Below are 18,840 nucleotides of genomic sequence, written 5' to 3' on the forward strand. Positions count from 1 at the left end.
AGCAGGAACCGACCGAGTTGGACTGGGCTGACGCACTGGATGTGACAGTTTGGGGACACGCACCTCAGGGCTAGTGCGGGGAGCGGGAACAGGCCGAGTTGGACTGGGCTGATGCACTGGAGGCCTGGTGCGTGATGCTGGCTGTGGATATACCGGACTGTGGAGGCACACAGGTGGTCTTGATCGCACCTCCTGCACAACCCGTCCTGGCTGGATGGAACTAGTAGCCCTGTACGAGCGCTGGTACAGGGCGAACTGGGCTGTGCAGGGGCCTGATGGTTGCCGTGCATAGAGTGGGCGTAGGGTAGCCTAGGAGGCGCGCCGGTGGCCAGATGCGCTGCGCAGGCATCCTCCTTCCAGACTGGCTGCCCACTCTAGCACGGCACTTGCGAGGGGCTGGGATCACTCGCACCGGACTGTGCGTGCGCATGGGCGAAATCGTGCGCACTTCCACATATTCCGGCGCTCTCTTCTCCACCTGTTCCCCATAAAAAGCACGGGGAGCTGGCTTAGGTCCACTGCCTGGCCTAGCCAACCTACCCGTGTGCCCCCCCCAAAAAATGATTGGGGCTGCCTCTCCGGCTTCCCCGGTAGCGTTCCCAGTCCTCACCAGACTTCCTCCATGGGCCCTCTCCGGCCAAAATCTCCCTCCCAGGTCCAAAACTCCCGATAGTCCATATAATTATCCCGTTGCTCCTTACCCCGCTGCTTGGTCCTTGGTTGGTGGGAGATTCTGTCACGGTTGTCGTAGGGTAAAGTGGACCAAGACGCACCGGGGAAATGTGCACTCATCTTCTTTATTAAATGGACAAGAAGGTGAACCAAAACAAACACGTACACAATAAAAACACAACGACTAATAACAGGCCGGTAAGGCAACAAAGCTATACCCAGCACAATCTCCCACAAATACTAAAACAAACACATACCTATTTATAGAACCCTCAATCAGAGGCAACGAGAAAACACCTGCCTCCAATTGAGGGTTCAACCCCCAATTAACTAAACATAGAAATACAAATAACTAGACTGAACATAGAAATACATAAACATAGAACAGTGCCCAAAACCCGGAATACTAAATCAAACACCCTACAACTAACACAACCAGCCCGAACCACAGAAAACAAATACCCCCTGCCACGTCCTGACCAAACTACAATAACAAATAACCCCTTTTACTGGTCAGGACGGGACATTTGCCCTATCAAAAATGTGACAACATGATGCCTGGGATCAGCTGCTTTTGTTAGGAAGTGTTTTTGGTTTAAATCACATCCATCCGCCATCACGATAGTTCAGGGGCCCTGACTACACTGGCTGCACTGCCTGACTGTCCCCAGTGATGAGGCAGGATGCCACTCTGCATATGCAGGGCACAGAGAGGGACAATCGATGGCATCAAACGTGACAGTGCCAGCGTGACTAAGGAGTTCACCCCCGTCAGGGGAGAGGGAGGAGAGGAGGAGTGAAGGGGCAGATTGAGTTGCCCTGCATGGGCAGCACACAACCTCTTCTGCAGGGAAATTAGGAAGAGGAAGGAGAATATGTATTGAAGGAAAGAACACATACTCAAATGAAGACTTGGTATAAAATACAGTTATTGTCCTTTTTACTGATTTGAAATAAAACTTTTTTGTGAGTAAGACATGTCATACTGTGTGTCTGACTGTGTTTCTTAGGAGACGGGCAGGTAGACTTCGATGAGTTCATGACGATCCTAGGACCCAAGCTCCTGTCGTCTGAAGCCAGGGAGGGCTTCCTTGGGAGCACGATAGACAGCATATTCTGGCAGGTAAGGACTTCTCTCTTTTCACCTCTGTCTTCTATCACCTTTCCTTTACCAAGCAGTGGCCTGCAATAGCTGCAGCCATGGCCAAGTTGTGCAATAGCTGGCAGTGAAATCGAAGACATTTATTCATCTTGATTTGCACAATGACGATCGGTGTAGAGGCAGCAAAGAGTGTAGTGTGTCAGTTCCTGATGGACAGATGTTGTCTTGTCTGGTGGCAATGCCTCCTGCCTTGGAGATGCTGGCAGGACATAATCTATGTGCCATTTGGCCAGATGTTCCTGCACTGAACCATAATGGAGGGGGGAGAGGATGATAGCTAGCGAGGGAGTCAGAGTAGTGAGTGGATGACTAAGATGGCATGATTGTGTAATAGAGGGGAACACAATTATAGTGTGTGTGTGTGTGTGTGTGTGTGTGTGTGTGTGTGTGTGTGTGTGTGTGTGTGTGTGTGTGTGTGTGAGAGAGAGAAGTAACAGAGTGACTGGAAGTGACAAGGTGAGAAGATTCGAGCAAGTGAAAGAAGTGGGGGGTGAAAGCGAATGAATGAAAGAGTGTATGAGTTAGAGTGAATGAGTTAGAGTGTAAGGGAGAGAGAGAGAACAACCATAGCCACGGGAAGTAAGGGTAATGAGGGTGCTGCAGCAGCACCTGAAAAATCTGTTTTTTTTTTATTTTCTACAAAATAAATATACAGTTTTTCTTTTTTTACTATTTTCTACATTGTAGAATAATAGTGAAGACATCAAAACTATGAAATAACACATATGGCATCATGTAGTAACCAAAAAAGTGTTAAACAAATCTAAATATATTTTATATTTGAGATTCTTCAAAGTAGCCACCCTTTGCCTTGATGACAGCTTTGCACACTCTTGGCATTCTCTCAACCAGCTTCATGAGGAAAATAAAATCTCTGACCTACGCGGAAGATTAACTTTTTCCTTTAACGAATCCAACAAGAAGGATATGCTGCTTTCACTGGAACAGGCCCAGATCCCTATAAAAGGGGCCGCAGATCGGGCTGCCTAAGCTCCCACTGCCATCCGTTCTTCTTGCTAATGTGCAATCAAACTTAAATCCGTCTTACCAAATTTCTATCAGCATGTTAAATGTGCACTAGACCACCTTTAAATGTAACTCTAGACCACCTTTAATCCACACACAGAGACGCATACAAAGCTCTCCCTCACCCTCCATTTGGCAAATCTGACCATAATTCTATCCTCCTCATTCCTGCTTACAAGCAAAAATGAAAGCAGGAAGCACCACGATCAATTAAAAGTTGGTCAGATGAAGGAGATGCTAAGCTACAGGACTGTTTTGCTACCACAGACTGGAATATGTTCCGGGATTCCTCAGATGGCATTGAGGAGTACACCACATCAGCCATTGGCTTCATCAATAAGTGCATTGATGACGTCGCTCCAACAGTGACCGTACGTACTGTACATACCCCAACCAGAAGCCATGGATTATAGGCAACATCCGCACTGAGCTAAAGGCTAGAGCTGCCGCTTTCAAGGAGCGAGACTCTAACCCGGAAGCTTATAAGAAATCCCTCCGACAAACCATCAAACAGGCAAAGCGTCAATACAGGACTAAGTTCGAATCGTACTACACCGGCTCTGATGCTCGTTGGATGTGGCAGGGCTTGCAAACCATTACAGACTTCAAAGTGAAGCACAGCCGAGAGCTGCCCAATGACACGAGCATACCAGATGAGCTAAACTTCTTCTATGCTCACTTCGAGGCAAATAACACTGAAACACACATGAGAGCACCAGCTGTTCCTGACGTCTGTGTGATAATGCTCTCCGCAGCCGATGTGAGTAAGACCTTTAAACAGGTCAACATTCACAAGGCCGCAGGGCCAAACGGATTACCAGGACGTGTACTGCGAGCATGCACTGACCAACTGGCAAGTGTCTTCACTGACATTTTCAACCTCTCCCTGTCTGAGTCTGTAATACCGACATGTTCTAAGCAGACCACCATAGTCCCTGTGCCCAAGAACACCAAGGTGACCTGCCTAAATGACTACCGACCCGTAGCACTCACTTCTGTAGCCATGAAGTGCTTTGAAAGGCTGGTCATGGCTCACATCAACACCATTATCCCAGAAACACTCCAATTTGCATACCGCCCTAACATATCCACAGATTATGCAATCTCTATTGCACACGCTGATCCTCAACACAGGGCCCCCTCATGGGTATGTGCTCAGTCCCCTCCTTTACTCCCTGGTCACTCATGACTGCACAGCCAGAAACAACTCCAACACCATCATTAAGTTTGCCGATGACACAACAGTGGTAGGCATGATCACCGACAACGATGAAACAGTTTATAGGGAGGAGGTCAGAGATCCCTCAACGTGATCAAGACAAAAGAGATGATTGTGGACTACAGGAAAAAGAGGACCGAGCACGCCCCCATTCTTATTGACGGGGCTGTAGTGGAGCAGGTTGAGAGCTTCAAGTTCCTTGGTGTCCACATCACCAACAAACTAACATGGTCCAAGCACACCAAGACAGTCGTGAAGAGGGCACAACAAAACCTAATCCCCTTCAGGAGACTGAAAAGATTTGGCATGGGTCCTCAGATCCTCAAAAGGTTCTACAGCTGCACCATCGAGAGCATCCTGACTGGTTGCCTCACTGCCTGCAGTGGCAACTGCTCGGCCTCCGACTGCAAAGCACTACAGAAGGTAGTGCGTACGGCCCAGTACATCACTGAGGTCAAGCTTCCTGCCATCCAGGACGTCTATACCAGGCGGTGTCAGAGGGAGGCCCTAAAAATTGTCAAAGACTCCAGCCACCCTAGTCATAGACTGTTCTCTCTGCTACCCCTTGGCAAGCAGTACCAGAGCACCAAGTCTAGGTCCAAGAGGTTTCAAAACAGCTTCTACCCCCAAGCCATAAGACTCCTGAACGTCTAATCAAATGGCTACGCAGACTATTTGCATTGCCCCCCCCCCCAACCGTCTTTTACATCGCTCTCTGTTGTTATCATCTATGCATAGTCATTTTAGTAACTCTACCCACATGTACATATTACCTCAATTACCTCGTCTAACCGGTGCCCCCGCACATTGACTCTGTACCGGTACCCCCCCTGTATATAGTCTCGCTATTGTTATTTTACTGCTGCTCTTTAATTACTTGTTACTTTTTTTTCTTATTCATATTTTTTTTTTTTTTTACTGCATTGTTGGTTAGGGGCTCATAAGTAAGCATTTCACTGTAAGGTCTACACCTATTGTATTCGGCGCATGTGACTAATACATTTTGATTTGATGAGGTAGTCACCTAGAATTGATTTCAATTAACAGGTGTGCCTTGTTAAAAGTGAAGTTTGTGGAATGTATTTCCTTCTTAATGCGTTTGAGCCAATCAGTTGTGTTGTGACAAGGTAGGGGTGGTATACAGAAGATATCCCTATTTGGTAAAAGACCAAGTCCATATATGGCAAGAACAGCTCAAATAAGCAAAGAGAAACTATAGTCCATCATTATTTTAAAGACATGAAGGTCTGTCAATCCGGAAAATTTCAAGAACTTTGAAAGTTTCTTCAAGTGCAGTCGCAAAAACCATCATGCGCTATGATGAAACTGGCTCTCATGAGGACCGCCACAGGAAAGGAAGATCCAGAGTTACCTCTGCTGCAGAGGATAAGTTCATTAGAGTTAACTGCACCTCAGATTGCATCCCAAATAAAGTTAAAGTAACAGACACATCTCAACATCAACTGTTCATAGGAGACTGCGTGATACAGGCCTTCATGGTCGATTTGCTGCAAAGAAACCACTACTAAAGGACACCAATAATAAGAAGCGACTTCTTTGGGCCAAGAAACACGATCAATGGACATTAGACTGGTGGAAATCTGTCCCTTGGTCTGATGAGTCCTAATTTCAGATTTCTGGTTCCAACCGCTGTGTCTTTGTGACACGCAGAGTAGGTGAACGGATGATCTCCACATGTGGTTCCCACCATGGAGCATGGAGGAGGAGGTGTGATGGTGTGGGGGTGCTTTTGCTGGTGACACTGTCGGTGATTTATTTAGAATTCAAGGCACACTTAACCAGCATGGCTACATCAGCATTCTGCAGCGATACGCCATCCCATCTGGTTTGCGCTTAATGGGACTATCATTTGTTTTTCAACAGGACAGTGACCCAAAACACACCTCCAGGCTGTGTAAGGGCTATTTGACCAAGAAGGAGAGTGATGGAGTACTGCATCAGATGACCTGGCCTCCACTATCACCCGACCTCAACCCAATTGAGATGGTTAGGGATGAGTTGGACCGCAGAGTGAAGAAAAAGCAGCCAACAAGTGCTCAGCATATGTGGAAACTACTTCAAGACTGTTGGAAAAGCATTCCAGGTGAAGCTGGTTGAGAGAATGCCAAGAGTGTGCAATACTGTCATCAAGGCAAAGGGTGGCTACTTTAAAAAAAATCTAAAATATATTTTGATTTTTTAACACTTTTTAGGTTGCTACATAATTTATGTGTTATTTCATAGTTTTGATATCTTCACTATTATTCTACAATGTAGAAAATAGTAAAAATAAAGAAAAACCCTTAAATGAGTAGGTGTGTCCAAACTTTTGACTGGTACTGTATATGTTTTGAAAAAATACATTTTCAAAAAAGTAGTGCGCTGGGCCTTTACTAGCCCTGTATTAGCGGACCAATATATAATTTATTTATTTTTTTCACCCACCATGACAAGAAAATCACAGCACCCCTATGAGAGCAACACTCTAGGGGGGAGAGAGAGAAAGAGGGAGAAAGAGAGAAAGAGAGAGAAAGAGAGAGAAAGAAAGAAAAAGAGAGAGAAAGAGAAAGCGAGAGCACAACATTCTAGGAGGGAAAGAGAAAGAGAGGGACATTTGGCTCTGTGGAGCACACTTGGCAGGTTTCTCTCTCTGATGCTATCATGGCTGTGACCCAGTTTGTCTCTGGTGAGCAGGAGCTCTTGGTTTACATTGTGAGGACATGCTCTCTGGTGCTGCAGGTGCAGACACTGTGGTCTCCGTGCCAACCCTGTTTGACTGAGACTAGCTGCTCTGACCTTGGCTTGCTGATATGAGAAGAGAGGATGGAGACCAGAGCGTGTGGTTGTCTGAAAAGTGTTATATTTCAACAACAAAAAAGGGGGAAATCAGGGAATTGGAGTTGCTCAGATGATTTCTAGCTACTACTTTCAAAATTGTGTCTACAGCTGTCCTCCAAAGAGGGGGGCTAGAGTTGGTTTTGTGTCTCTGGAGGAATTGATTCCCTCACATTCATGCTCACATTTATCACTGTTTGATAAATGAATATCCAGAGGCGCTTGGTTGATAATCTTGCTAATCTAATTTTATTTGTGAGGATATACAGTATATATCTTTGCTCTTCAGAAAAAAAGTATTTTAATGTGATTCCATCCTGATAATCCCTCCTCATTCTTCATGGTCGATGTATTGTAGCCTACAGTTTTACATTTTGATGTCCGGCTTCCTGCGTTAACTTGCATAAAAGTGTGTGTGTGTGACACCTGTTTTTGTTGCTCAATGGTTCTCCTGCCCATTTCCTGTTTACTGGTTCTTATTTACGTACAGTAGCTTGTCTCTCTGAGTCAGAAACCTTTTGTGTGTAGTATTTGGTCTCTTTCTGAATTGAGAGCTGACTATTCATTCACCTGAGCTCCCTGTTCTCTGAATGAGTTTGACAGAATCATTTTTATATATTTTTTACTTTAACGTCTCTGCATTCAAGTCGAACAAAAAACAGACTTTTCTATTTTCTTTGCTTCTCAGTAACTTGAATTGTTAATTAAATTAACTTAATCTATATTTACTTAGACTACATAGCAATTTACGTTAAGGGGCTTGTTGGGAGGTGTAAAAACAGAGGTACTCTTTGGGATTTGAACTTGCAACACTGTGTTTTCAGACAAGTGTTTTCCTAACCAGACCACTAAGCAGATATTATAGGCTCTAAAAAGTCTCCTCTTCAGAGGAATCCTCCAATTAAGTAGGTGGAGAGAAAGAGTTAGAGAGAAGAATGCTGAACCAGCATGTCCTGTAGTTAAGACTAGTCTGAGTATCAGTCTCTTTAGCTAACATTCCACTCCTTGCCACTCCTTGTCATTGCCAAAGAGGCTCTTTCAATATGCGCTGGATTTACCATGGAGTTGCTCATTGTTTGTTGGAAATATTTTCCATGGCATGAAAATGTGGAGCCTGAAATAGAATTAGTAAGTCAAAAACAAACATTTAGCTGTTAGCTAGGAACGTTTTTGTATTTTGAGGCTTAAAATAAAACTAAGACATTTTGTGGTTGGAATTGCAGTATTTATTTAGTTTGAGAATTTAGATGTGAGCTAGCAACATTTGACAGACTGGTTTCATCTGGACAATAAAAAAAAAAAACAGTTGCTTAACAACCGGATAACAAGTTGTTCTGTGGAGAGAATAAAAAGTCATAGAGTTCCAATATTTGCGTAATCGTTGTGATTGGAGGATAGCTGTGAGGGTGATCGAAACAGGATCAAATCTTCTGCTCTTCTTGAGCTCATTAATGATAGAACATTCATATTTGAAAATGGCAGAAAGGCCAGTCTCTTTGGCACATGGAGTACAGGGAGTGGATTAGCTAAAGAGACTGGTACCCAGGCTAAGTTAAGACTGCATCAAAAAACAACCTGAAATGTTGCTTTTTTGCCAATCAAAGGGTAAAAGTACAGCTTATTATCATTCATGGTAAATGCAAACAACAACCATATGGGTGCTATCCCAACTTCCATTCCATATTGATGTGTTTCAGTTACAGTAAATAGAGTACAAACACTTAACCTTAATGAATATAGTACTCTCTACCCGCTAGACACAGACCTCATTTCAATGTCCAGTTTTGATTTATATTTGATTGAGTTGTCAACTAATATGAATTCAACATGAAATCAACAAACATTTGAAGCATGTTGTTGTCTTTAGGATAAAAGTTGGGTGAAAAAAATACAAACATTTCAGAAATTCCTTTACGTTGTTGACTTTTAGCAAATCCAATCAGTTTTCCATGTTGATTCAAAATAATCACATTTATTTTTTGTCGTTGAAATTACATGGAAACAACATTGATTCAACCAGTTTGTGCCCAGTGGACATTTACTACATCTGTAAAGCACTTTGTTGATGTAAAAATAGCTTTATATAAATACTTTTATTTGATTGATTGATGGAATGAAAACCAGAAAGTGGCTATGATGAACAAGAACAAAGTAATAAAGTGCTGTAAGGGCCATCATCAAACAAGACTGGCAAAGCTTTCACATCACAGCGTTTTGACTGTGCCTCTTGGCAGAACACATCCGAGGTGAAATCTGAATAGATTTGAATAGCCAACTTGTCCCATACATGAATCAGGATGATGGGCCAGACACACAACAATTCTGCGACACTGAAAGCATTAGCTGGGAGATGAGGAGAGTAACCTTACGAAAGTACCTGGCTGTCAATGCTTCCACTGGAATTTTATAAATCTCTTATGCCTCGGAGGGGAGGATGGAGGATGAGGACAGTGCTGTTTTTTATTCTCTGTGGCATCTTGTGTCAGGGTCTTTCTCCATCAGGGGCTATGTGTGTCACCAAGCAGGTGCAGGGCTCCTCAGCTCAGTCTCTCTGAGAGACACCAGGCTGGTGTTTGTGTTCGTGCGTGTGTGTCACAGTCAGTTAGGAAAGCTAAGGCTAGCTTTTTCAAAGAGAAATTTGCATCCTGTAGCACTAATTCCAAAAAGTTTTGGGACACTGTAAAGTCCATGGAGAATAAGAGCACCTCCTCCCAGCTGCCCACTGCACTGAGGCTAGGAAACACTGTCACCACCAATACATTTCTGATAATCGATGATTTCAATAAGCATTTTTCTACGGCTGGTCATGCTTTCCACCTGGCTACCCCTACCCCGGCCAACAGCTCTAAACCCCCCACAGCAACTTGCTGAAGCCCCCCGCCGCTTCTCCTTCACCCAAATCCAGATCGCTGATGTTCTGAAAGAGCTGCAACATCTGGATCCCTACAAATCAGCTGGGCTAGACAATCTGGACCCTCTCTTTATAAAATTATTAGCCAAAATTGTTGCAACCCCTTTTACTAGCCTGTTCAACCTCTCTTTCGTATCGTCGGAGATCCCCAAAGATTGGAAAGCTGCCACGGTCATCCCCCTCTTCAAAGGGGGAGACACTCTAGACCCAAACTGTTAAAGACCTATATCCATCCTGCCCTGCCTTTCTAAAATCTTCAAAAGCCAAGTTAACAAACAGATCACTGACCATTTCGAATCCCACCATACCTTCTCCGCTATGCAATCTGGTTTCCGAGCTGGTCATGGGTGCACCTCAGCCACGCTCAAGGTCCTAAACGATATCATAACCGCCATTGATAAAAGACAGTACTGTGCAGCCGTCTTCATCGACCTGGCCAAGGCTTTCGACTCGGTCGATCACCGCATTCTTATCGGCAGACTGAATAGCCTTGGTTTCTCAAATGACTGCCTCGCCTGGTTCACCAACTACTTCTCTGATAGAGTTCAGTGTGTCAAATTGGAGGGCCTGTTGTCCGACCTCTGGCAGTCTCTATGGGGGTGCCACAGGGTTCAATTATCGGGCCGACTCTTTTCTCTGTATACATCAATGATGTCGCTCTTGCAGCTGGTGATTCTCCAATCCATCTCTACCCAGACGACACCGTTCTGTATACTTCTATGGACACTGTGTTGACAAACCTACAAACGAGCTTCAATGCCATACAACACTCCTTCCGTGGCCTCCAACTGCTTTTAAATGCTAGTAAAACTAAATGCATGCTCTTCAACCAATTGCTGCCCGCACCCGCCCACCCGACTAGCATCACTACTCTGGACGGTTCTGACTTAGAATATGTGGACAACTACAAATACCTAGGTGTCTGGTTAGACTGTAAACTCTCCTTCCAGACTCACATTAAGCATCTCCAATCCAAAATTAAATATAGAATCGGCTTCCTATTTCGCAACAAAGCTTCCTTCACTCATGCTGCCAAACATACCCTCGTAAAACTGACTATCCTACCGATCTTTGACTTCGGCAATTTACAAAATAGCCTCTCAGCAAACTGGATGTAGTCTATCACAGTGCCATCCGTTTTGCCACCAAAGCCCCATATACTACCCACCACTGCGACCTGTATGCTCTTGTTGGCTGGCCCTCGCTACATATTCATCGCCAAACCCACTGGCTCCAGGTCATCTATAAGTCTTTGCTAGGTAAGGCCCTGCCTTATCTCAGCTCACTGGTCACCACAGCGACACCCACCCGTAGCACGCGCTCCAGCAGGTATATTTCACTGGTCATCCCCAAAGCCAACACCCCCTTTGGCCACCTTTCTTTCCAGTTCTCTGCTGCCAATGACTGGAACGAATTGCAAAAATCACTGAAGCTGGAGACTTCTCTCTAACTTTAAGTACCAGCTGTCAGAGCAGCTTACCGATCACTGTACCTGTACACAGCCAATCTGTAAATAGCACACCCAACTCCCTCATCCCCATATTGTTATGTATCTTCTTGCTCCTTTGCACCCCAGTATCTCTACCTGCACATCATCATCTGCACATCTATCACTCCAGTGTTAATGTTAAATTGTAATTATTTTGCCTCTATGGCCTATTTATTGCCTTACCTCCCTACTCTTCGACATTTGCACACACTGTATATATATTTTTTTTGTATTGTGTTATTGTAAATGAGAACTTGTTCACAACAGGCCTACCTGGTTAAATAAAGGTTAAATAAAAAAATTAATAAAAAATAAATAAATAAGGTTCCTCAGCTCAGACGCAAGCTGAAGAAGGCATTATTAGACACTTCAGACTTTAGAGGTCTTCAGCGGTTCTGTAACTGGTGCAGCAGCAGAAGAGTTCTTAAGACCAGTGCCATTTCTAAGTCCTGTTTTTCTGTTATCTGAAAGCTACTCAGTCAACTAACTTTTTAGCAGTTGACTACAAAACCCTATGACATACTGTAACACTCAATCTAAGTGAATTTCCTCAAGTCAAATTTTAACTTAGTCATACATTGACGTCAATGGAGTAAGTGAAAATGCACCTTAAATTTAAGTTTATGATTCGCTGGGTAGATAAACAATTAAATCTACTTATGTCGGGGTGATGATGTCACACTCACATCCTTCCCAGTAGGAGGCTGGTTGGTTCAGTAAGAAATTATTTAACATTCTGTCATGGCTCTTACCTACCTACTCACTCACCTGTGCTGTAGCAGTTCTTAATGTACCTAATTATCCCATTGGGGTGAATATGTGCATGTAATTAAACAACAGCAACATCTCATGTTCGTGTTGATGGTAATGTTAATCATCTGCCTCTCGCTTTCAGAGGGTTTCTCTAATGATACCACAATTACAAGTGCACCTCATCAGCTTTTCATGTGGTTTGGGGTTTTGAGTGTCATTGCTTTGATATTCTCTACACTCTGAGTAAGAGTCTCCATCAGTATTCCTGAGAGCATAAAAGGCATTACTCTCCCTCATCCTTTCCCTCTTCCTCTCCCTGTCTCTGACCAGCACACAAAGATAGTGAGGATCCAAATTAAACAAGCGTTATGAGAGCTTCATGTGTTACTTCTTATACTCTGTTTCTCATTAGTACTGCAGAATACAAAAGACTGTCAACAGAATAGTGATGAAAGGGTTGTCTCATAACCCGCGGTCACCACGGGTGGGTTTAGGGTCATTGAATATTGTGTGGATGAAGGGCGGGTGAGTGGCGGGCGGGTTGAATAAAGAGAAAACAGTACCTTAAAAAATCCATAAATGTAACATTCTTGTGCAATTTTTATCTATAGACTACATTTTGGGTTTTTTCTCAGATAAACTTTTTCTCAGAAACTTTATCACATAGGCTATAGTCTGGCAGGTGTCTTTAACAATTGTAGGTGGGTGTGGGTGACTTGCACAACAGAACAGTAAAAATATGTTTTCCTCATCTAATGCAAGGCTCTTGCTACTTTCACCATTACTGACAAATGATTATATTAATTAGTCCCCGAGCAGAGAAGTGGAGGGAAGAGGAGCAACACTTTTACCACACTCTCTATCTCTCGCTCTCTTGCTCTCTCTCTCAGACCCCAACAAGCTCGGTAGGCTAATGATAGATCAACTGCAGCCCTGAATCAGACATGAGGAGAATATTAGAAGCATCAAAGTCACAGCATGTTCTATCTACACTTCAGTCTTATTCTCCTCCCTACGGCCACAGGGGTTTCTTAACAAGTGTAGGCCCACTTACGTGATAAGACAATGTTATTTGCATTATATAGGCCTATGTAAGAGCAACAAATATACCGTTGGAAAAAGTTTTTGTTTGTTTTTGACAAATCGTTTTTTAATAGTTTTTCTACAGAACTAAATAAAGTTTAATCTCACACAGTGTCAATTAGGGGTGTAACAGTACACATTAGTGGTGCACGGGTCAGGTGTTTGTTCACCCACCCACAATTGCTAATAACCCATCCGCAACCACGACTATATGTGATAAAGTTCAAATCTAAGGCCCGCACCAGACACAAATGTACTAATATAAAAAAGAATCTGTAGGCTATAGCCAGAGATGGTGGAATAATTAATTTCCGACCTTTTGGTAGGCTATTTGTTAGTCAACTACAGAACCATTCAAGAGTTACCTCTGCTGAAGAGGATAAGTTGATTAGAGTTATCAGCCTCAGAAATGGGAAATATACTGCACCTCAGATTGCAGCGCAAATAAATGCTTCACAGAGTTCAAGTAACAGACACATCTCAACATCAACTGTTCAGAGGAGACTGTGTGAATCAGGCCTTCATGTTCGAATTGCTACAAAGAAACCACTACTAAAGGACACTGAAAATAAGAAGAGACTTGCTTGGGCCAAGAAACATGAGAAATGGACATTAGACTGGTGGAACCTGTCCTTTGGTCCGATGAGTTCAAATTTGAGATTTTTGGTTCCAACTGCCGTGTCTTTATGAGACGCAGAGTAGGTGAACAGATGATCTCCACATGTGTGGTTCTCACCGTGAAGCATGGAGGAGGTGGTGTGATGGTGTGGGGGTGCATTACTGGTGACACTGTCAGTGATTTATTTAGAATTCAAGGCACACTTAACCAGCATGGCTACCACAGCATTCTGCAACGATACACCATCCCGTCTGGTTTGCGTTTAGTGGGACTATCATTTGTTTTTCAACAGGACAATGACCCAAAACACACCTCCAGGCTGTGTAAGGGATATTTGACCAAGAAGGAGAGGGATGGAATTCTGCATCAGATGACCTGGCCTCCACAATCACCCGACCTCAACTCAATTGAGATGGTTTGGGATGAGTTGGACCGCAGAGTGAAGGGAAAGCAGTCAACAAGTGCTCAGCATATGTGGGTACTCTTTCAAGACTGTTGGAAAAGCATTCCAGGTGACTACCTCATGAAGCTGGTTGAGATAATGCCAAGAGTGTGCAACACTGTCATCAAGGCAAAGGGTGGATACTTTGAAGAATCTAAAATATACAATATATTTGATTTGTTTAACCTGTTGAGGACAGACGTTCCGTCTGCGGAACCCCTAGCCAATGGCATCGCATGGCGCGAAATACAAAAACAACTAAAATACCACAATTCAATTTTCTCAAACAATCAACTATTTTACACCATTTTAACGATAAGACTCTCGTTAATCTAACCACATTGTCCGATTTCAAAAAGGCTTTACAGCGAAAGCAAAACATTAGATTATGTTAGGAGAGTACATGGACACAAATAATCACACAGCCATTTTCCAAGCAAGCATATATGTCACATAAACCCAAACCACAGCTAAATGCAGCACTAACCTTTGATAATCTTCATCAGATGACACTCCTAGGACATTATGTTATATAATACATGCATGTTTTGTTCAATCAAGTTCATATTTATATCAAAAACCAGCTTTTTACATTAGCATGTGATGTTCAGAACTAGCATACCCACCGAAAACTTCCGGTGAATTTACTAAATTACTCATGATAAACGTTGACAAAATACATAATTATTTTAAGAATTATAGATACAGAACTCCTTTATGCAAACGCTGTGTCAGATTTTAAAATAGCTTTTCGGCGAAAGCACATTTTGCAATATTCTGAGTACGTAGCTCGGCCATCACAGGCTAGCTAATTTGACACCCACCGAGTTTGGGGCTCACTAAACTCAGAATTACTATTAGAAAAATTGGATTACCTTTGCTGTTCTTCATCAGAATGCACTCCCAGGACTTCTAGTTCAACAACAAATGTTGTTTTGGTTCCAAATAATCCATAGTTATATCCAAATACCTCCGTTTTGTTCGTGCGTTCAGGTCACTATCCGAAGGGTAACGCGCGAGTGCATTTCGTGACAGAAAAATGCAAAATATTCCATTATCATATTTAGAAGCATGTCAAACGCTGTTTAAAATCAATTTTTATGCTATTTTTCTCGTAAAATAGCGATAATATTCCAACAGGGCAACGTTGTATTCATTCAAAGGCTGAAAGAAAAAAATGGAGAAGTCTCGTGAATGCGCATCTCAGTCTCACTGTCCCCAGGCTGACCACTTACAAACTCTGCTGCTGTACTTTGCCCAGAGATAGCAGACACCCCATTCCACTTTCTGGCGGCTTTAGAGAGCCAATTGAAGCCTTAGAAAGTGTCACGTTACAGCACAGATGCTGTAATGTCGATAGAGATGCAACAGAAGGACAAGAAATTGTCAGACAGGGCACTTCCTGTATGGAATCTTCTCAGGTTTTGGCCTGCCATATGAGTTCTGTTATACTCACAGACACCATTCAAACAGTTTTAGAAACTTTAGAGTGTTTTCTATCTAAATCTACTAATTATATGCATATTCTAGTTTCTGGGCAGGAGTAGTAACCAGATTAAATCGGGTACGTTTCTTATCCGGCCGTGAAAATACTGCCCCCTATCCCAAAGAAGATAACACTTCTTTGGTTACTACATGATTCCATATATGTTATTTCATCGTTTTGATGTCTTCACTATTATTCTACAATGTAGAAAATAGTAAAAATAAAGAAAAACCCTTGAATGATTAGGCGTGTCCAAACTTTTGACCGGTACTGTCTGATTAGATACGTGCAGCTTCTCTTCTGTCATTAAATGTTGACGTAGAAGACTAAATAAACCCTTGCTCACCAGAATATTGTCATAAATCAATAGAATGAATTCTTCAATCTATTTGACATTAGTAAAGTTGTCTGTCACCTCTGCTTCTTTTGCGGTGCGAAGATGTTTAGGGAACGGGGAGAAAATGCAATAACTAAACAAAAGAGGAAAGATTTTCTGTGTACATTTTTTTTCTAAATGACATCAGTTTGACCGGTTGTAAGGAAATAGAAAGCTGTGAAAACGACCCAACATGTTTCTGATAAAATTTCAGTTTGGCTAAGATGCATATTTTATGTGGTTGAAATACTATCAGCTTTTATGATGATGACATAAATAGCACCTCAACAGAGAGTATGTAACTGCGCGTTCACATTCTCTTAAGATACTGAAAGAAAGAAATCATATTTCTCCACTCCTGTTCCTGAGTAAAGATTTTGCCTACATTTGGTGTATCATTTTCATGTTACTGCAAGAAATGCTTAATTCTGCAGGAGTTAATATTATGGCTTTGTGAGAGGTTATCGACCCACAGTCAGTGTTCAGATTTCAGTTTCCATTTAACCCATCTGAACCGAAGTATACAGTTCCCTTGATGTCCCTGTCTTGTGAATGTTGAATGTATTATTATTATTTTACTAACCCACCCCGCTCTTCAGAGGACACATACCTTTTTTTGTTTTTACAGCTTTTCTGCTACATGTACATACATTTTACATATACATTTGACATACATGGTACTTTTATATACATTACAATAATACATTACGGAACATATGCTCTTAATCCATCCCCTCCCTCAGCCACTCTCAGCCCATCCCACCTATCACAATAGACCATTCTCTTTTGGTTTCCATATGCCGTATATATTTTTTATTGTGCTATGAAGTTTTACATTCATTTTGAACCTTTATTTTATTTTTACATGTTTTATATTTCACCTTTATTTAACCAGGTAGGCTAGTTGAGAACAAGTTCTCATTTACAACTGCGACCTGGCTAAGATAAAGCAAAGCAGTTTGACACAAACAACAACACAGACTTACACGTGGAATAAACAAACATACAAGTCAATAATACAGTAGAAAAAGTCTATATACAGTGTGTGCATATGAGGTAAGATAAGGGAGGTAAGGCAATAAATAGGCCATAGTGGCTAAGTAATTACAATATACCAATTAAACACTGGAGTGATTGATGTGCAGAAGATGAATGTGCAAGTAGAGATACTGGGGTGCAAAGGAGCAAGATAAATAAATAAATAAATACAGTAAGGGGATGAGGTAGTTGGATGGGCTATTTACAGATGGGCTATGTACAGGTGCAGTGATCTGTGAGCTGCTCTGACAACTGGTGCTTAAAGCTAGTGAGGGAGATGTGAGTCTCCAGCTTCAGTGATTTTTGCAGTTCGTTCCAGTCATTGGCAGCAGAGAACTGGAAGGAAATGCGACCAAAGGAGGAATTGGCTTAGGGGGTGACCAGTGAGATATACCTGCTGGAGCGCGTGCTACGGGTGGGTGCTGCTATGGTGACCAGTGAGCTGAGATAAGGCGGGGCTTTATCTAGAAAAGACTTGTAGATGACCTGTAGCCAGTGGGTTTGGCGACGAGTGTGAAGCGAGGGCCGGCCAACGAGAGCGTACAGGTCGCAGTGGTGGGTAGTATATGGGACTTTGGTGACAAAACGGATGGCACTGTGATAGACTGCATCCAATTTGTTGAGTAGAGTGTTGGAGGCTATTTTGTAAATGACATCGCCGAAGTCGATGATCGGTAGGATGGTCAGTTTTACGAAGGTATGTTTGGCAGCATGAGTGAAGGATGCTTTGTTGTGAAATAGGAAGCCAATTCTAGATTTAATTTTGGATAGGAGATGCTTAATGTGAGTCTGGAAGGAGAGTTTACAGTGCTAACCAGACACCTAGGTATTTGTAGTTGTCCACATATTCTAAGTCAGAACTTTCCAGAGTAGTGATGCTGGACCGGCGGGCAGGTGCAGGCAGCGATCGGTTGAAGAGCATGCATTTAGTTTTACTTGCATTTAAGAGCAGTTGGAGGCCACGGAAGGAGAGTTGTATGGCATTGAAGCTCGTCTGGAGGTTAGTTGACACAGTGTCCAAAGAAGAGCCAGATGTATACAGAATGGTGTCGTCTGCGTAGAGGTGGATCAGAGAATCACCAGCAGCAAGAGTGACATCATTGATGTATACAGAGAAGAGAGTCGGCCAGAGAATTGAACCCTGTGGCACCCCCATAGAGACTGCCAGAGGTCCGGACAACAGGCCCTCCGATTTGACACACTGAACTCTATCAGAGAAGTAGTTGGTGAACCAGGCAAGGCAGTCATTTGAGAAACCAAGGCTGTTGAGTCTGCCGATAAAAATGTGGTGATTGACCGAGTCGAAAGCCTTGGCCAGGTTGATGAATACCGCTGCACAGTAATCTCTCTTATCGATGGCGGTTATGATATTGTTTAGGACCTTGAGCATGGCTGAGGTGCACCAATGACCAGCTCTGAAACCAGATTGCATAGCAGAGAAGGTAGGGTGGGATTCGAAATGGTCAGTAGTCTGTTAGTTAACTTGGCTTTCAAAGACCTTAGAAAGGCAGGGTAGGATAGATATAGGTCTGTAGCAGTTTGGGTCTAGAGTGTCTCACACTTTGAAGAGGGGGATGATCGCGGCAGCTTTCCAATCTTTGGGAATCTCAGACGATACGAAAGAGAGGTTGAACAGGCTAGTAATAGGGGTTGCAACAATTTCTGCAGATAATTTTAGAAAGACCTGGTAGGTTCATTGATAATTTGTGTGAGATTGAGGGCATCAAGC

General features: G+C 42.9%; 1 protein-coding gene across 2 annotated transcripts in view; it reads left to right on the top strand.

Annotated features, from left to right (window-relative positions):
• Positions 1-18,840, top strand: part of caln1 (calneuron 1) — a 102,789-nt gene that overhangs the window by 42,923 nt on the left and 41,026 nt on the right. For both annotated transcript variants that reach the window (XM_014163126.2, XM_045703761.1), the window contains exon 4: positions 1,683-1,795. In XM_014163126.2, coding sequence (XP_014018601.1) covers positions 1,683-1,795 — 113 coding nt within the window. The remainder of the gene's footprint in view (positions 1-1,682; positions 1,796-18,840) is intronic.

This window comes from Salmo salar, chromosome ssa20 (genome assembly GCF_905237065.1).
Source record: "Salmo salar chromosome ssa20, Ssal_v3.1, whole genome shotgun sequence".
In the NCBI taxonomy this organism is placed as follows: Eukaryota; Metazoa; Chordata; class Actinopteri; order Salmoniformes; family Salmonidae; genus Salmo; species Salmo salar.